At 39.6% G+C, this 21,117-nt stretch overlaps 1 protein-coding gene across 7 annotated transcripts in view; it reads left to right on the forward strand.

Moving 5' to 3' along the window:
- ATE1 (arginyltransferase 1) overlaps positions 1-21,117 on the forward strand; it is a 173,017-nt gene that overhangs the window by 32,638 nt on the left and 119,262 nt on the right. For all 7 annotated transcript variants that reach the window (XM_006111405.5, XM_006111410.5, XM_006111409.5 and 4 more), the window contains one exon: positions 17,159-17,191. In XM_006111405.5, coding sequence (XP_006111467.3) covers positions 17,159-17,191 — 33 coding nt within the window. The remainder of the gene's footprint in view (positions 1-17,158; positions 17,192-21,117) is intronic.

Below are 21,117 nucleotides of genomic sequence, written 5' to 3' on the forward strand. Positions count from 1 at the left end.
ATAATCCTTATTCTTCTGCTTCTTTGATAAGATTGCAAAAATGACAAAAGCCAGATATTAAAAATCTCTTATATACCATGAGTTTCTTTTATCATGAAATATAAAGGCTTCTTTCCAGGCTTCTTCTAGGCTTTAAAAAAAAAAAAAAAAATTCTAACTGGATTAAAAAAAAGCATCAGGAGCTAGTTGGCATGGTGGTGGTGGTGTTTTTTAACCTTGGTTAATTTGTGATGTCTTTCCAAAGCTACAGATGTTTGGTGTGATACGTTTGCTTTGTCAGTGTTCACAACTCTGCCTGTGCATAAGAGAGAATAAATGACAATATTCTGAACAGGAAGTTAGTGTGGTTTATTAAATCTTCTCTTTTCTTTTAAATTTAAAAAGGCAAAGATTTGCCTTCCTAGTAAACAATTTCTTTAGTGGCCCATAAACAGCTGCTCTACTTTCTTGCTCTATGCAACAATAATGGAACCACAAGACTAACACAATTCCTTTAATTAGAATACCAGTTTGTTCAGCTGAGTTCAATGACTAGTTACTGTTCAAAACTGAAAAAATGAACAAAAAAGAGCTGAGAGTTGCTGTTGTCTGCTTCATCTGGCAGTCATGTTTTTCCCCATTATAAATTGTTTACATTCTACAGGTACAAAACAGTCTCTTTTTGGACCATGCTTCTTTTGGACCAAAATGGACAGAAAAATCTTTGCTGACTCACTTGCCAGTTGGGTTCTCAGCTGGCTCTGTCCCCTCCTCCCCCAGCTATGTATCTTTCATACCAAATACATTCTTTTGTTCTCTTAAACCCCAATCCTGCAAACACTTACAGACATTTAACTATACTTCTTTCAGCAATCTCATTGAAATCAAAGCAACAACTCTCAATAGTAGAGTTAATGCACAAGTGTTTGCAAGATCTGGGCCTTAGAATTTAACCGTGTTTGGACAGGGGCTCTTTTACTTTTCTAAGATCCTGTATTAATGACCCTGAAGGGCATTGAGCGTGTTTCAATCTCAACTTTCCCTCCGCCCTCTCACTGTATCTTTTAATTCTTTCCCATGCAAAAATCTTGCTTCTTTACCACTTTGGAATTTTGGTTTCCATTTACTTGCATTTTGTGTACCCTTATTCATATTCTTTCCTTGCCTTCCTTCCTTCCTTCCAGTAGTATATTGAATACACTAAAAATTTGTAATGTTTTTTTCTTCAGCCTCTTATTCATATATACTCCCAATAGAGTGCTCACTCATGAAAATGTTTTCACTATATAATTGAAATTTTAGAATAGTTAATGTACAGATATTGAAATAGCAATATACTGGAGGTTAGAGTCCCTAGGGGAAGTAAACCCTCTATAGAACCCCGCGTGGCTATAAAAATGTGGTTCCACATTCAATCCACATGCGCAGGAAACAACGCACATCTGATCCACAGTCCTCTCTCTGCCTTTTATTTTTATCTGCATCCACATCTCAGCAGCAACAAGCAGTCTAATAATGCCTTCTTCTAAGGAGGAGTGTCTGTGTTTCCTAAGGATGCATGTCACTCTCTGCTCCACCAGATGCATGAGTGCTTGTTTTGCTTCCTGCTAGAGACACCTGGTGGAGTGAAGTGGGACAAGCACCCTGCTCTGACAATGCTCTTCTGCAGAGCATCCTGACCCTGTTTCATGGTAAGTGCCGGGCAGGCCGGAATGGGACAAGCACCCATGTACAAAGGCATTCTTATAATGCATACATGTTAGACCTCCTGGAACCCTTGGGACCTGACCCATCCTGGATCAGGACTGCTAGATCAGGGAAGGTCTGGGACGCAGAGGCACTACCCTCTCCACTGGACTCCTCGTCTAAGCTTTCAGGCACCACTGTCCTGTGGCCCTGGCATCCCCACAGGCTCCTGCAACTCCCACAGCTCTGCATGCTCTGCTACCCCATGAGCCCTGCTGCTTCACTGGTCCCGACAGCCATTTCTGCTCCCAGCCACTGGCAACTTCTGTACTGGGGCTCTCTAATCCAGCAACATCCATGGTCTGGTGGGACTACCAGACCAGAGAGTCCCGGACCACAGAGGTTCAACTTGTATGCACAATATCTGCAAAAATGAATTATGGGTATCCACATCCGTGAATATGGAATGGATATCTGTGGATTTTTCAAGGCTTTATTAATCTAGTTCCAAGCACCACAGATTGTGTCAACATATTTTAAAAGTTATGTTGTGATGGGTTCTGTAATTGAAGATGTTCCCTTCTCTATGATATCATCTTCAAAATCTTCAGAACTGTTCTGAATGGTGACAGAATTGTTGCTTTGGAGTGTGCTTGCCCTTTGCAAGCATTGCTATATAGTAATACTTTTAAGATCCAGTTGCTTCTAGAATCCCAGGTAGCTTTAATTGCCAATCACAATATTTTTTTTTAATTGCACTCTTATCTTGACTTGAAAACTATACATATTTTGCATGTAGCTCTTGCATTTACAGGTTGAACCTCCCTGGTCAGAACTCTGGTCTGGTAGGACCACGGAGTCACAGGACCAGAGAGCGCCAGCCTCGGAGGTTGCCCACAACTGGCAGCCTGCAGGGCTAGTGGCCTATGGGCAGAGCTGGGGGCTGGGAGCTGTGCCGGCTCAGGCATGGCCCAGAGAAAAGCTCTCCCAGTCAGCGTGAGGCTGTTCTGCAGAGGAGCTCTGTTTGCCATGGGCGTGGAGGCCTGCTGCAGCTGGTCTGAGGCCAGCCGGGGAGAGTGCTACCCGCAATACAGAGCCCCGCTGGCCAGAGCTGGGCCATGGGCTGAAGAGGAGCCTGGCCAGGGGCAAAGAGAGTCCTGCTGGCCAGAGTGGGGCTGCCGGCCCATAGAGAAGCCCCACCAGGAGCAGCAGATCCCAGCAGTCATGCTGGTGGTAGTGCAGTGGCCGGAGCTGCAGCCGGGAGAACACTAGGAGAGCCTGAGGCCTGACTTCCCCAGTCTGGCAAGTTCCCTAGTTTGGGACCACTCAGGTCCCAAGGGTGGTGGACCAGGCAGGTCCAACCTGTATTAACTATTCCCTTTGTCTAGATTTTTTTTGTATAAATTATGCTATCCTTGAAAGACCAATTTAAAGCTACAGAAAACAGTGACTACTTGCTTAGAGATGTTAGCCATGTGTAGAACATGCCATTCCATTGCTTCAACAATTGACTTCTGATGCAGTTTTGAGTGCTGATGTTACTGTGTGAAGTCCTAACTAGACAGGGCCAACCCTCCCTCTGGCTCATTCTAATGGGGGGGAGGGGGGAAGAAGACAGAGATTATGCGACTGAGAACTGTCAGTGAAAACATAAGTAAAGATCTGTGTGAACTGAGATTTTTTTTTTTTTGCGCTTTGGCTGTTGATCACAAATTTGAATTTTCTTCTGGAAAAAAATGAAATTTTTGAAACGTTCTAGAAGTTAAATGCATCTCAGGTTGATGAAGACATTTTGTTTTGACAAGAATTGTTTTGACAAGAATCTGGAAATTATTAATCTTACAAAATGCTTTTCTTTCATTTTTAGTTTCTAAATGAATTTTTGTTAAAAAGCAATGCACTGCTTCAAGATACCATACTTTAGATGAATTAATGTTTTTCAATGGAAAAATGTTCTTTAGGAAAATTTTTGACCAGCTCTATACACACAGAGGAAAAATTAATATTCCTGGGTGTCTTAAGTCTTATTCCTGACTTTTGGGTGCTTGAATCTTTTTTTCTCTTAATGTTTTTGTTTGTTTATAATTTCCTGGGTTATTTTCAAAAGAAGAAAATAAATTGTATTATGTGAATGCTCAGGAACAAACAAGCTTCACAGAGCAGAATACAGATAGAAAATGGTGATGTTTGACAGTTCATAACACAATTAAATCTAAAAGATTTTAAGGGGGATACAAAAGTCGTCTTTCTGACTCCAGGACCTTCATCACACCACATTTTGAGTTCTTGCTGCAAACTATGGTGGTGATAGAGCTCTTAAAAATAGTGAAAAAATGTTAGGCAACATGAATATAGCATTTGCCTCCGCTCATGTTAAAAATTTGCTACTGCATCAGGCTTGAACTTGGCTTTTTCTTGCTTAAGCAGCAGAAAATTATATTTGTACCTTGCAGAAAGATGCTAATGAAATCAGTGCTGCATGGGTTTATTTACAGACTTAACAAAATTATTTGCTTATTTGTACTTTACTTGGGTGGTGGTTATGTGGGTTTGGTAAGCCAAAGGAAATGATTCAAACCATACAGTGAGAGAAGTAATTTCTAAGGGTAGGAAAAAGTAAGTATAGATGTGACTTCTGTAATGAATAGCAATTTAACATGATGATCTGATCACCGACCAAAAGTATATTGCAATGTATATTTTGGAGAACTTTGGCATGAATAGTGAACTGTAATGGATTTAGTGCAACATTCTGTTAAATAAGTTTTAGAAAAGTTTTGATATTTTTGGTCAGATGAATACAATATCATATAAAACAGGAAATTCTATAAGTTATCAGTTGATCAAGGTATTCAGCTGTTCAGATAAACTAGTAAATGGTATTTTGTTAGCTGCGCATTGAAATGTTCTTAGATTTACACGTTGGTATTTGTCTTCGATGCTGAATGATTAGGAAGAAGTGGTTTATGAATCTGTGATATTAGGAGATGTAATATTAATATTGGAAAAGTCATGTGTTGTATCTAACATGAAAAATTGGAATTGATTTTTTTTAGGGGTATTACTCTTAATTTTCTGCAGTAAACTACTATAAAACTTGCATACACAGAGATTAATATAAAAATATCAGCTTTTTTTTAACCATAAAAAATTGTATACAGGCAGTCCCTGAGTTACGCGGATCTGACTGGTCTGCAGGGAGACGGGGAGCAAAGCCGCGGAGCACGCCCGCAGCGGGACAGCCCGGGCGCGCCTGGGCTGTCCCGCTGCAGGCGTGCTCCGCGGCTTTGCTCCCCGTCTCCCTGGTCGGCAGACCAGGGAGACGGAGCAAAGCCATGGAGGACGCGGGTCGCCACCCGCGTCTCCCTGGTCTGCTGGGGGGGGGGGGTGCAGTTAATGCCCCCCCCCCCCCAGCAGACCAGGCTTTTCATGCCTATGCCTGGGGTAGAGCAGCTGGGGCGCTGCCGGGTTGGTCCCGCAGCGCCGCTCGTCGGCGCTACTGTACCAACCGGGCAGCACCCCAGCTGCTCTGCCCCAGGCTTCCTGATTCAGCCGCTGCTGGTCAGTTTCAGCAGCGGCTGACTTGGGGACGCCTGGGGCAGAGCAGCTGGGGTGCTGCTGGGTTGCTCCAGTAGCGCTGAGGAGCGGCGCTACTGGAGCAACCCAGCAGCACCCCAGCTGCTCTGCCCCAGGCGTCCCCAAGTCAGCCGCTGCTGAAACTGACCAGGGGCTGACTACAGGAAGCCGGAGGCAGAGTTGCTCTGCCCCGGGCTTCCTGGAATCAGCCGCTGATCAGTTTCAGCAGCAGCTGACTTGGGGACGCCTGGGTTTCTTAAGTTGAATCTGTATGTAAGTCAGAACTGGCGTCCAGATTCAGCCTGTTGAAACTGATCAGAGGCTGATTCCAGGAAGCCCGGGGCAGAGCAACTCTGCCTCGGGCTTCCTGTAGTCAGCCGCTGGTCAGTTTCAGCAGCGGCTGAATCTGGACGCCAGTTCCGACTTACATACAGATTCAACTTAAGAACAAACCTACAGTCCCTATCTTGTACGTAACCCGGGGACTGCCTGTATTTAGAAATCAACTTGAGGTCAAACTCAGATGAACCATTCACTGAAAAGTACATTTAAACTATGATATTGTCACCTCATTATTATTCATTTCAGAAGGACATTCTGTGGCTGAGTAATGAATTTAAGATCCCAGATTCAATTTTTGAAAGTGTTGTGCAGGATTCCTTTGAGGATTAGGACTGATAAATCACACATAAATGCATCGCTTTGTGAAAGTGTTCACCCACAATATGATGTGATATTTTTGTTTTTTATCACTTTCCTACAAGTTCATTCAAGTGCATGGTGGTTGGGTTATGGGATAATCTGGTGGATATTCATAAGTTTTTTGAAATGTAATTTGTTACACCAAATGGGTTACTACATTATGATTGAGTGTAGGCAGAAGAGCAAATGATATATAATCTAGTATTAAATGATTGAATTGCTTTGAGTAAAAGACTTATACTGTAGATGTAAACCTTTCATTTTATGCCACACAATAGGTTAGCAGCTAGTGTTAAAAGTAAATAATTGAAAAGATTGTAAGTTTGAGTGAATAAACAGTCCTTTGTGTGTTGGCTGCAGATCCATTGATTACAATGGATTTTCCCTATTTACATCATCAGAGAATTTGACCCTTTATATTTGAGCATGTTGATAATCGAATTACGACATCTGTTGCTACAGGAGCTGTGCCATTTTTGTCACTATATTCTTTGGGCAGTATCTCAAACTTCTAAGTTTATGCTCAAACTATCAGGTGGCATGAGATATTAAATACTATATCAGCAATTTGAGTGATTAATAAAAACACTGAGGAATCTGTCCCTGTCAATCCTTCAATATCATTCCCAACGTGAATGTGGGGAGTGTAAACATTTGTAAACCACCATATACCAAAGTGAATACCAAAGTGAATTCTGAGTAACACTCAAATGATAGCTTTGTTAAAGAATATTCAACACCCAGAGTGGACTATGATTAGTATTCTTATAGCTAGGATTGGTATGCTACCATTGACAATTTATAAGGTTTTTTTGATGTAACAGAAAGTACTGTGCACTGGCTAGAGATGTGAACATTTTCAAAAGAATCTTTATAAGTGCTCCAAACTTTATATGGCCAATAACTAATGTCTTTCCAGTTTTTTTTCTTCTTCTGCATTGACTGAAAAGTTAGGGTTAGAAGCACTCTTTAACAAAGAGAGAGACAATGAATTCAATTGTCTATTTTACACAAGAAACAGCAGTATGAGGACAACTAAATTGAGTGCCTGGAAGCAAAATAATCTTTTAGATCTTACTTATGTTACCTTAAACATATTCTCTATCCATTGTTTTGCTTGAACTGAATTAGAATACTAGGGTGACCAGGTCTTAATCATCAAGTACTCCCTATATATTAACAGTGCACAATTCTGAAAAACAATATAGGAATGCTGACTCTTCTCCAGGGTATGGGAAAATTTCATGCAAGGGAAGGTTGGAAGGAGAAGGAACTGCTCCATTTTCTCTTTTTCAGAGACCATTGATATTTCTGTATGTTACCTATTCCTCTTGTTTGCCAGCAAAAGAATAACCTGTGAATTCTTGCAGATAAGGATTCAGGAACGATTCACAGAGCTTTAGTTACCTACAGGTTGAATCTCCTTAACCAGGACTCTCTAGTCCAGCAACATCCTTGATCTGGCATCCAGATGACCCTGGACCAGAGAGTCCTGGTGGAGGCGTAGCGGCTGAGTGCCCTGCAACGGAATTAGAGCCTAGAAGCAGTGCTGCCCTGTGGCAGTGAAGTGGGACTGCTGCCCGGTGGCGACACTGCAGGGGGTCGGAATGAGGGGGTGGGAGGCAGCACTAATTTGAAGGCAGGTCTGTAATCTGCTTGCCAGTCACCTACATTAGAATGAACATGTCCAGTCACTCGAGGAGGAGGAAATACCAACCTTTCCATAAGTGTAGTTCTTTCAGATGTTCTCTGTGTCCATTCCTTGATCCATCTCCCTTCCTCTCTGTCAGAGTCTATCTGATAAGAAAGAACTGAGGAGAGTTGAAATGACTCTGCCCTTTATTTCTGCATGCAGTGGTATGTGACACAAGAAGGCACTAGAATGGCCCAAATGAGTACTTCTGAGGCGAAATAGTTCTCCAATAGCTGTGCATGAGGTACATGCATACCAGCAATGGAATGGACATGTGCAACATATCTTTAAGAACAAAACTTAAAATGACTTACAATGGCCCCTCCCCCCCAAAAAAACAGTATAGCAAAGAATCTTTCAGGCAAATTAGGGGTATAGGCTTATTCTTTTGACTTTACCTATCACCTTTGAAGGTACACATCCACATAAACACAATAAGGAGATACCAAGAGCACAGGTGATACCCAATAAGAGAAGTTACATAATAAAAGATTCTACAACAACATGGCCATTCCAATTGATGTCTGATGAGGTACACAATTCTCTCCTCAAGGAAAAGATTTGTACTTCCTCTAATTCAAATGGCAGTTATCAGGAGCAAAGTTAATAGAATGACAGGTATCAGAGAACTGCATTTATCACAGTAGAGTTGAGGGATCGAGATTATTGAGAGTCTCTTTTGCTAAATCTTCCTGAAATGTAATGGGAGTTATCAGTCTTACACAAAACCAGGCCAGGGATAGTTAACAGTATACAGGATAGGAACTATAGACTAGGATGCAAGAGACAGCGATTGAATATTTCCCATTTTAGACACAGATTGCCTGAGTGATCTTGATCAAGTTACTTAATATATTCTGTGCTTGGGTCCCTTATTTATAAAACAGAAATTGCATTTCCCTCCCTTAGAGGGACATTAATAAAACTTCATTAATGACTGTGAGGCAGTCTCTTTACTACATGGAAATGGGCCATGTAAATAACTAGTGAATAGTTGGTACACCAACAAAGGAAATACTTTTCAATAAAATTAATTGAAAAACTAACGTGGAAATATATTTATAGGCAATAGGAATCTTCTAAGGAAACAATCAAACACAAAGTAGCATGGAAGAGCAGTTGTTGATAGCTATCACCAAATGCAGTAATACACAAACTACAGGCAGTCCCCGGGTTACGTACAAGATAGGGACTGTAGGTTTGTTCTTAAGTTGAATCTGTATGTAAGTCGGAACTGGCCTCCAGATTCAGCCGCTGCTGAAACTGATCAGCGGCTGATTCCAGGAAGCCCTAGGGCAGGGGCTTCCTGTAGTCAGCCACTGGTCAGTTTCAGCAGCGGCTGACTTCGGGACGCTTGGGGCAGAGCAGCTGGGGTGCTGCCGGGCTGGTCCAGTAGGGCCAAGGAGCGGTGCTGCGGGACCAACCGGCAGCACCACACCTGCTCTACCACAGGCCCGGGGCTTTGCTCCACGTCTCCCTGGTCTGCTGGGGAGGGGGGCACTAGCTGCCCCCCCCCCCAGAAGACCAGGGACACGGGGAGCAAAGCCGCAGCGGCGGCAGAGTCCCGCGCCTCTGAGGCTTTGCTCTGGCAAAGCCTCAGAGGCGCGGGAACCCTCTGCCTCCCCGGCTTTGCTCCCCGTGTCCCTGGTCTGCTGGAGACGGTCCCCAGCAGACCAGAGGCACCGGGAGCAAAGCGGCAGCCGTGGCGGGGTGCCGCGCCTCCCCGACTTTGCTCCAGGTGTCCCTGGTCTGCTAGAGATGGTCCCCAGCAGACTAGGGGCACCCGGAGCAGCTTTTCTCACCCCGGAGGTCGAGGTGGCGGGACCGCTGCGCTCTGGGCGGTCCTGCTGCCTGCGAGCTCCGGGGCGAGAGAGCCCCGTTCGTAAGTGCGGATCCGACATAAGTCGGATCCGTGTAACTCGGGGACTGCCTGTACATGAAGAATAGTGTGAGGTACAAGTATAGATGTATGAGATGCATCCCTCAATAGCCTTGATTTTTTTTTTAAAACGCTTACAAATTATAGGCTTTTAGGCTACACTCTCAGTGGACACTCAAGACACCAAAGCAGAAAACCAGTGCATTGGGTATGTTTGAAAGACTAAGTATATCAACTTCTAAATTGTTTTCTTACACAGATATATTGTTTCTAAAGATCTGAATTAGTAGTCCTTCAATTGTACAGTGGGTTTATGACTTCATTTTCTTAATTGGTTCAACTGTCTTGTTGGGGAGGTAATGAAAAATAAGGAAAAAAACTATTTGACCACTTTTAAATATTTTTGCACTTTTTCAGACAGTGCATCTTTTGTATGCTATTAAATTATTTTCTTGTAAGACAGGTATTTAACGACACCCAGCATAAGGATACAGACCAGCTACCTTAGCAGTGGAAACTGAGGGGCATACTATTTTTCCTCTCTGAACTTTTCATTATAAAACATCCTAAATAAGTTAAATAAGAATTCTTGCTACTGTGGGTCTAAAAGGCAATAAAATTGATCATTCTGGCATTTTCTGAAAATTGCTTTAGAAATTTCATGATCATGCATGGAATAGTTTTTAAACTTGTATAAACGCCACTTTTTTGTTTTTGTTGTTCCGCCACATAACATTTTTCTTAAAGTTTTAAAATTTAGATGTCCCATTAACAGACTGTCCTTATAGAAATAGCAACTAATTAAACCCTAGCCAGAAATTTATTTACCTGGTTTTGAGATGGTACAAATGATAAATAATGGTGCCTAAATAACAAAACCTAAATGTCAATGTTTTATAACATAAAGTATTTGTTGATCTTTTCATTTACATTAAAAGATAAATTAATAGAACAATGGACTTGTACCCTGAAATTATACTCATTTTTGGGGGGGGGGGGAAGTTGCTTTATAAGTTTTAATGACCTGTACTACTATCAAATGCAATCTGTTGGTCTTCTCCTATTTGCATTATTGCAGTAACAATACAGTGTTACTGCAATACTTCTGTTGAAATTTCTAGTGTCTAAGAGGAGAAAATACTCACTCCATAAATAGTGAAATATTTCAGCTTGAGGTCCACACTAATCTATATATGAGTACCATGCAAATGATACTGAGGCTTTATTTTACATTCCTTTTAATTTTTACGTTTATTAGCAATACAGCCAAAGTTAGCCATGTCAGCATTGTTAGAGAGCATAATTTTGTTTTAATACATCGCCAAAAGCACCAAGAAAAGCTACCTGTTTCTTACAGATTTTAACATTACAACAGCAATCATTCAGTATCTATTCTACAGATAAATCTACTGTATATATGGATGTGTACTTAAGACACACATGTATACGTAGTGTTTATAGCTGTAGTAATTAAAAATTAACATCATTCTGGAACAAGGATCATTATCTTTAATCAAATAAGTAGTTGCTCAAAAAGATAGCTGGTAAAATCAATTTCTACAACAAACTATTCACATTCATGCTAAGTTATCAGAATTTAACAGTGTTCATTTGTCAACTGTCATAAAATGGATTCATCCTTAGGCTTCCTGGAAAAAAATAAATAGGCATGTAATACAAGTGTTAAAGACATCTGATCTGTTCATAGAAAAATTACTTTTTTAGTAAAATACCATTTCACACTTGTTAATGTTGATTTAACTTACTGAAGGTTAAGTTTTTAGCTCATCGCACCAGAAATTAAACACAAGTCCCATCCTATTATTGTGAAGGGACTGTATGAAGCACTTTTGATAATTTGTATTCATTTTTAATCACATTATATATATCATCTTCAAAACTCGTTTACCCTTACTTATTTTGTTCCTTTCCTTTTGACAGTCACAATAAATACAGTTTGCACTTCCTTTCAAATATGAATTATTTCATTTTAACCACCATGTAAAATGGGAAAGTATTATTTAACAGAGGACATAGACCCACAAAGATTTATCAGATGCTGAGGACTCAAAACTTCAACAGATTTCACTGGGGACTGAGAGTGCTGAGCACCTCAAGAGTCAGATTCTAAGTGATCATACATGTGACACTGGCTAGCTTTGTTGCTTCTCTCTAAAACTTCTCAATTCATCCGTGTCTAATAGCCAGGTGTATATACACACAGCAAGGCCATGAGAAGGAACCTTGACTGCAGCAGTTCGTATGTTGATAGCTTGCCCAAGGCTGTTTGTGTGAACTGCAGATCAAATCAATGTCACTTCAGCCAAAGAGTATGGTGACTGGTACAAATTACTGTAAGTGACTGCTGGTGGCCATAAGGAAGAGGAAAAAAAGCCAACTCAGCAAGCTGAATCTTCCCCTGCTGGAGGTATAGGGGGAAAAAGAAGCCATAGTCCTAGGGTGGCTGGATCACACAGGTCAAAGATAAGGGGACAGAGCAGAATGAGATGGTAAGTGGGGCAGGAAAAAGCCCTCAACTAACCTAAAAGTAGATAATGGTACACAAAGTGGAAAGCTTGGCTGCTGAAGAAAACTAGAATATCTGTGGATTTCTTTAAAGACAGGAGAAAAGTGTAAATAAGATTTAATAAAAAGTTTAAATAAGTTTACTTCAAGCAAGAACTGGATGGAACAACCCACTATTCTGTCCACAGCAGTGAAAGTCCACATCAACTCTCACCTATGTTTCTGTATCTGTTGTTGTCTCACCTGGCACGCTGTGGAATTGGAAGCTAGTGAAATGATATTGTGTCACAAGCTCAGAGAGCAAATTCTGATCAACAGATGAGGGAAGCAATTTTTAGGTTTTTATAAAATATATGGGGCGAAAGTTGGGTTTTTTCCTTAAAATCTAGTTAATTATGGTAAAAATGTTTTGGAGAAGGGATGTCTTCATTCAGTATTCACTGTCTTGCTACTTCAAATAAAATTAGGGCTCATGTTAAACATCTAAGATGAGTTCTGATGAATCTCCCAGGAAAAACAGGGAAGACCCTCCAAACATCTTTTAGGCCTTTTGAACACTATAGATAAAATAAGAGATGTCAGCTGTTCTTAAAACTCTGCTCTAGTCACTTCTAAGGAGAGATTTTTAGTGGTTTTTTTTTTCTAGACTCTGAGGGGGTTTTTTCAGTCTGTTCCTGAACTATTTCTCTTCATGGACTCAGGCTGCTCGCTTTCTGTAGCTGAAGTGTACTTAACAGTTTTTCCTTCTATCGTGTTCCTGTACCACGAATTTGTTTTCTTTAAAGGCCTGACCAGTTTATATCAGCACATTTGAAGTCTTTACTGTCTGTGGGATGTTAGTCTGTTTCTTACTTGCAGTTGGTAACATTTTAAATTGGGGGAATACCCAGTTCTAAAGTCCAGCCCCGTAATTCTCATCCTGCAACAACTACACCAGATCTGGAGGGAGATAGATAAATAAAAGAATAAAAAGTTCTGCTTGGAAAGACCAACTCACAAAGAGAATCCCAAGGAACCTCTTCTTGACTTGTATGGAGTCACCTTCTTTCTCCCTGTATGTTTGTAGTGCCTGAAGAATGTCATCTGCAGGGACTGGCAAATAGTTTGAAGGAAGGAAAGAGGATGGATCTTCTGTTTGTAAAATTCAAGGAACTCTGCAGAAAAGCTGTTCCTTCCAGAAGCCCAATGCACCAATTCCTGAAAAAACCTGTAGTGCAATGTGCAACCTCAGCAGCCCCCCACCTCAGGGAGGATTATAATATAGACAATGGATAACATAGGAGAAGAGGGGAATGGGCTTGCTCCAGAACTCTTGAAAATTGTCTGGAGCTGCCAGATAAGTGGATACTACTTCTCTCGTGGGTGAAGATAGATCACTTTACTTTCCAGGTTCAGTGAATTTGGTATTTCTGTATAAAATATTAAAACTCTGTTCAAAGATTATGTTCACAGATAACCCCTTTTCTCTCAAGGGTAAATGGCAGATACTAATTTGCCTTTCTTTGAAAATTAATTGCAAAGATAAGCAAATAACTAGCGTGCACAGAATATATTTTGCCTTTGTTGTGACTTCCATCTGAAGAACTCAAATCATTATACAATCCTGATGAAGCAGCTCTTAGAGCTAATTGTTTCCCTCGTACATGCTATATACATTGGGTTTTACTGTTTTGCTTTTAAAGACCATATTCTTAGATGTAGATCCTATTTCCCTGTAACATCTGATGCAGGTCATCATTTCCCACTAAAAAGTCAGAAATCTGTCCCCCCCGCCCAAAAAAAATGATGTATTTGTTTTCTCTATTGGGGTCTTTTGGGTAAAAAACAAAACAATCTTTTTTTGCATTCTTTCCATACTTTTTATAGTGTTCCTTTCTTGCTGTGTCTTTTTGGTAGTATATTAATCTGTTCTTGTATTTTCAATTGCATTTTGTTTTAAATTAATTCTCCAAAAGTTTTTTGGTGGTGGTGGCAATGTATTATAACAATAATTATTATTATTGTTGTTATTAACAGCATAGTACTGATTTTATAATTGTGTGTTTACTGTATAAAAGATTTAAAGCTATTGGTTAAGATTTAAAAATTGCATTTGTGCAAGTATGTCCTGTAATATTTGCAAATAAATGTTTTTTGCGGAATAAGGGCAGATGGTGTGGTGGCTCTCCACCTGCATTTAGGAACCTCCTTTTAGAAATGTAAAAATGAACTTGAACTATGCATTTATGGCTAACTTTAGGCTTTCTTTTCAAACTGGGTGATTCTGGCCCTCTTCTCTCTCCCCCCCCCCCCCCCCCCAACCAAAAAAACCCCCCTTTGGTTTGCTGATTAGATTGCATTTTCTATCAACACGAATAGCAGATGTTGATTTATGTCGAAATCAAACTAACTTTCACCGGTTCTGCTGCTGTGCAAAAGCACTTCATTGTTGAATCATTTATTTATAGTTAACATTAGAAAACATGGCATTGCTAATTTTAAGAGTATTCTTATGTAAAATATGTTGGAGAATGTATTGATTGTTTGAATTATTTGTTAATACTGGTCCGTATCTTCATTATCAGTCTTTTTAGATTAATTTTGAAATCCTGATCTGGTGAAATCTACTTCTTAACTGCAATTATTGTATAGTTTGCTGTTAATTGAAAATTATGTGGAACTGAAAGGTAAACAGAAGTCATCTGAAATGTTTCTTAAATTTACTTAGTCGATTATGCTCCTGGAATATATTGCACAGTTTGTGTTGGTGGTCTGACTGGATAAATATGGAGTACATTACATTTTAGTACTGCAGGTACCTATGGAACAATCACTTCATTTCTTCTTTAAAAGATTTCACTTTTTTAGGTAAAGTGTCAGGAAAGTGAAATCAGTGGATTTAATTTAATATGAATAATTGTAATATGAAAGCTTTAGCAGATATGAATTGATAAATAATGTTCAATAATTAGATAAGAGATCAAGTGGATGACTTTGAGTAGTTTAATTCCCAGAAGACTGTGAAGTAATTTTTGTTTTATAATATTTTCTTGGAACCAGACTATCTGTAATGATATGAGGTAGCAGTGGTAGTAAGAGTGCATTTCTGAGAAAAAGTATATAGATAACTGTAGCAACATATATTGTCTGGCAAATGGCAGTTTTGGCTGTGGAAACTAAGTCTTAGATGAAGATAAAAAAAAGTTTCTAAAATCAAATGAATTGCACTGCAAGGCCGTAATTGATAAAACTGTTTGAAAAGTGTCTTTGGTTCAACATACTGACCCATTGGGTATAACTTGCACCATAAAGCTAGAGTTACAGATTAAGAGCTATTGGGGGTCTTCTGACATCAAAATTAATAACATATGGTTTATTTTTGTCTGCTGCCAGAACCTTCTAAAATTATTGGCTATAATGATTGATATCAAGGTCATGGAAAACAGACAAGCAATGTAAGAATTTATAAATCTCTGCTTTCTTTTTATCCAGTGTGATTCAAATTTGAATGGTTCTTTGGAAAACACAAAATGTGCTTTTTTTCAGAATCCAGAAGTAGAATTAGAATATTACAACCATACATTTCCCCATGCCTCTGCAGTAAAATTCAGAATTACTCAGTGTTGAATCCTTTCCTTGTGAGCATATTTGAAAGGGCTAATTATAGACGGCACACAGTTCTCTTGTCCTTAGCAGCTGTTTATAGACATTCCTGTTTCGTCCTTAAAGCACATGTCTAAATATTAACCTACAAATGAATGGTAAACTTGATATTATTATGTGTTTGGGAGAAAATGTAAACAACATTAGTGCCTTAGGAAAAAATCTTAAATTTTTTTTCTGTTGAGCTCTTGATTAATTTACTGTAGAAAGTCTTTTATCATATACCATAATATACATTAGTTATGACTGACTACTTAGTTTGTACTTCATTGATTCTCCAATTAATGTATTGCAGATTTATGCAGCTTCAGGGGACTGGAGTCAATTTTAAGTGATATATTTACAGTAGTTTGGCTCTACAAACACTCACTTTCATAAGTAAGAGTTTATTTTGGATATGTATAGCACTTACGCTTAAGGGCAACATTGCCAGTGTCATTTACATGTTGACAGCATTGGCAGTTTTTTGCTGACTCCCTTATTCTGTTGTTTGCTGTGGAAAGTCTGTTTATCAAAGGTACCATACATATACTACTATAGAGAGAGAATTCATCTTTTGCCTATATAGAACAAAGTAAGATCATTAGGGGAAAAGTGAATCAAACTGGGCAACATAACACTATCTGTTAAATAAACTGGTTATATTTTAAAAATCATTGTGGGATAAACTGATACTAGTATTTTTAAAATATTGAGAAATACACAAAATAAGTAAAAAAGATGTGGCTTTATTTAGTAGAGTCTTTTTAAAAAATATTGAACATGATCAAAATCTTTGAGTTTCTACTGTTCATGTAAAACTGTTTGTGGCACCTCATTACATGTTCAAGATAAACTCTAGTTTTAATAACACTTGCACTTTCAGGAAGTTGTCTTTCATAGAACTGTGCAGGCACTATGATTTTCTGCCTGTAAATGTTAAGATTTAATCAATTTCTACCACCAGACAGGAAGGCCAAACAAAGGTATTTTAGTGATAAGGATGGTAGGAAAAGCCACTGTACTGGTGAGGAGGATGAAGAGGTATGGGGGTAGGAAGAGGAAGTCTGAGCTTGTGTAGGGAATGGATTTAGAATAAAATAAAACAAAGCAAAATTTGTATATGTAACTATATTTTATGTACTTTCCTCAGTGCCTTCTGCACGTTTGTGTTTTCCTCTGAGTTGTGTATTTGACAGAAGATGTCAAATGTAAATGTAAAGCTAGTTTAAGTTTTATCTTTAAGTACTGGTAGATAAGAGATACAGTGACATGTTTTTGGAAGGTTCATTTTAGTTTCTGGAATCTGTGACTTTTACTTAACGATTTGTTTTGGAAAACAAAGTATTCTTACAGATTGCATAGACGTCACTGTTTTTAAATTAATAATGATAATTTAATTTCAGTGCTAACGTTCTCTTTTTTCTGTGTTGTGTATTCTGTTTCTTCTGCCCATGCTCTGGGGACCATGCTTCTGGTAAATCCCTCCAATGCAGTTCACAAGATTCCTGTGCGATTCTCCACTTGAGGTATGAATTTAATCTTAATTCTAAAATCTGAAATTGTTTAATGCCAGTGTATCTTTGTTTCTTCTGCGTTTTATAATCTGTACTTCTTCCAGATCATTATATAGGTCAGTGTTTCCCAAATGGTTTTCTACGGAACCCTGGGGTTATGTGAAGTAAAAATAAGGTTCAGCAAGAAAATTCTGTTACAATAACATTTTATGATATAAAAAATAGTAATTAACGTTTAAGCATATAAACAATTTTCATTTGTGTTTGCTATAAGTGTCCCTGTGTAATGCCAGTTTAGCCAAAGAGTGGGGATGATGTTGTCACTACTCAGTGCTGCACACGCAGTCAGTCAATGGTAAGATTGCCTGTTATATACCATATATAAGACTGTCATGAGGGGTTTAGCAAAATTCTTTTGTGTTTAAAAGGGTTCCATGACCAAATAAAATTGGGAAACATGGATCCAGGTATTACACTATTAGGACTATCTATGAACCGCATAGAGTGAAATTTTCAAAGGAGTCTATGGGAGATGGGCACATTCTTCCTTTGAATTTCTGTGGGAGTTGATTGCCATAGATCTCTTGTTAAAACCAGCCATTGATCTTAATGCATACACCACCTATATTTTAGTATTGGGGATTGCATAAATTGAGGCAAAAATCCCGTAGCCCTTAGTCAAGCAAAGCTCTTCAGGATTGTAGAATCAGGTCATGATGGGATAATAAGATTTATAATTATCTGATTAATTTAAGTTAATATTAAGCAAAAATCCAACCAAGATTTTTGCTTTTTTAAATAATGGCCAAGCAAAGACTTGAATGTTATAGCTATCTTAGGATACCATGCTATCTTTTCCCTCTTCTCTTTAGTAGTAGACAGTAATGCAGAGAATTAGCTATGTTACTTTGTTTCAGCAAAAACCTCAAGCAGTCCAGTGGCCTCTTTAAAGACCAACACATTTATTAGGGTGTAAGCTTTTGTGAATTGCTGCTCTCTCTATTAAATGCACGAAGTGAAAGAATCAGATGGCAAGGATATATACCATGGGAGTATTACAAGTGTTAATAATTGCGGAACATGCTTGTTGATTTCTGTTCTTCAATTAACTTTCTCAGCCATAAACAAAATCTTTTTTCTGCCTTTCTTAAGAGTCCATCTACAATGCATAGTCCTAAGCCACTTTTGAGGGCCTACCAGGGTAGTAAGGTTGCTGTTGCTCACTATGTCTGTGAAAGAGATCATTTGTAAAAATTAAGATATTCATGTTTTTACTTAAAAAGGGGTGCAAATGGTAAGTTGGTTATTGCATCAGTTGGCATTGTAGAAGTTGGGCTAGCAAACCTTTTTTGGTTATCTCTATCCCTTGTTAACACACCATGCAATAGCATTTAACCTTTTGAAGATACCCTCTTTTAATAATGAGGTCTGCTTGCCAAACCAAGATGCCTGTTACCAGGAAAAAATCTATGTGTAAGTGAAAATTTTCACAAGATGTTGAAAGCACAATAGTTTACAGGGCTTAAAGAGCTCTAAGATCTTGACTGTGCTCACATGTTTATGATTATATGTGATCACCAATTTTTCTTTGCTAGCATAAGTTTTCTGGAATAAGGTTTTTTTTTTTTAGCTCAGCATAAAGTTAGTCCCCTAGCTGGGTACCTAAAAGCATGCTTGTCATTGGTTTAAAATAAATTGACTAACAGGTTTTTGGAAAACGACTAAACTGTCAGTCTTAGTTTATGTTTTGTATCCTTTTTTCATATAAGAAAAAATATATGGAAGACTACTTATGTCGAAAGAAAGCTAGAATTGATCAAAAAGCAAGTTGAATATTTAAAAAAAACATTTTCAGAAACATTGTCCACATCTTTGGCAGTTTGTAAAAACTAGTTGTTGTGAAGTAAAAGAAAATTGAGTGAACACATCCTTTTTTAATGTTTGCTTTTGTTTTAAAGACAATTCTAGAACTAGTGACTAAAGAGAGAGGAGTTCAGTTTGGAATGATATTTGAGATTACTTCCTTTACAGCGCAAATACTAAGAGAAAAATGTGGCACTATCTTTGCTGTATGTCTTGAAGAGTTAACAACCGCATGATGGTAATGAAATTGTCAGGTTATAGTAATTACACCAGTAATTTGATATGTTGCAGTTTGAATGAAGCCATGTGTGGAGTGTTTGTTACTTTTCTCTGCTGAGTCGACCCCCTTTACATTCCTGCAAACTGAAGACTAATAGAGCTCATTAGACTTTATAGGAAAATGGCTTTTATCACCTCGTCAAGTCAGGCAGCAGATTTCCATTATATTTCTAATTTTGTACGGCTACATAAATGCTGATGTACACTTCCCTGCTAGTTTTATACTAGTATTTCTTTCTTACAGACATTTTTTATTGACATTTTGAAGCTTGAATTAAATTTTGTGTGGCACCACTTACAGATGTCTTCAATTAGGTGAAGTTAAATAAAAGGGGTTGTATATCTGAGGCCAAAGGATTCTTGAAATTCTCTATTCTGAAATGATTTCCACAAGCCAATCCAGTGGGTCCAGCTTCTTCCATTTTGGGGTTAAAAAATACAAACCTTATGTGAATTTGAATTTGTTTTGAATTTTTAATCTGTATTAGCTGCAGCAAGTACCTATATTCAAAGAGCTTTCCCACTTATTTTATACTTCCTTTATTCTTAATTCATTGTTGAGGTACTGCCATCAATTCCTCAACATGAATAAAAAACATTATTTCCTTTAAGATTGGTATGTGGCAGGGAGAGAATAGACAACTCTATAGCAAAAAATACAACTCTGTTAAGAGAGCCGTTCTATTTTTCACACTAAGACTATATAAAAGCATTCAGCTCTTTATTACAGGCAGTTCCCGGGTTACGTGCAAGATAGGGACTGTAGGTTTGTTCTTAAATTGAATCTGTATGTAAGTTGGAACTGGCATCCAGATTCAGCAGCTGCTGAAACTGACTGCCAGTTTTGACTTACATACAGAATCAACTTAAGAACCCTAGGCGTCCCCAAGTCAGCTGCTGCTGAATCTGATCAGCAGCTGATTCCAGGAAGCCCGGGGCAGAGTAACTCTGCCTCGGGCTTCCTGTAGTCAGCGCCGGTCAGTTTCAGCAGAAGCTGACTTGGGGACGCCTGGGGCAGAGCAGCTGGGGTGCTGCTAGGTTGCTCCAGTAGCGCGGCTCCTCGGTGCTACTGGACCAACCCAGCAGCACCCCAACTGCTCTGTCCCAGGCGTCCTGATTCAGCCGCTGCTGAAACTGACAAGCAGCGGCTGAATCAGGACCTGGGGCAGAGCAGCTGGGGTGCTGCCGGGTTGGTCCAGTAGTGCCCAGAGCGGCGCTGCAGGACCAATCGACAGTGCCCCAGCTGCTCTGCCCCAGGGTCCAAAACAAAAGCCTGGTCTGCTGGGGGGGGGGGGCACACTAGCTGCGCCCCCCCCCCCCCCCAGCAGACCAGGGACACGGGGAGCAGAGCCGCAGCGGCAGCAGGGTGCCGTGCCTCTGAGGCTTTGCTCTGGCAAAGTCTCAGAGGCGCGGGACCCCGCCGCGGCTGCAGCTTCAGTCCCGGTGCCTGTGGTCTGCTGGGGACGGTCCTTAATGGTTATGGTTAATGGTACGTTCCATCTGGCAAGTGATGACTACTGTATTCCAATGTATAGCAGCAATAGCTACAGAGGGACTTGACTATATACAAGTAAAACTGTAGTTACCTTGGTCTTAAGTTCTTTGGGGCAGGAACTAGAGATGTCAATGAGTAGTTAATTACACGATTAACCAATAAGATGGGTTTATTGCTTAATCCTATCGGCTACACAACTCTCCCCCCTTGCAGCAAAGGGAGGAGAGGTGTGAGCCAATACGTATGGGGAGCCAAGCACAACTCACATTGATCTGCCTGTCCCCTCCCCCGATAGAGAGGC

This window comes from Pelodiscus sinensis, chromosome 8 (genome assembly GCF_052426305.1).
Source record: "Pelodiscus sinensis isolate ZL-2025 chromosome 8, ASM5242630v1, whole genome shotgun sequence".
In the NCBI taxonomy this organism is placed as follows: Eukaryota; Metazoa; Chordata; order Testudines; family Trionychidae; genus Pelodiscus; species Pelodiscus sinensis.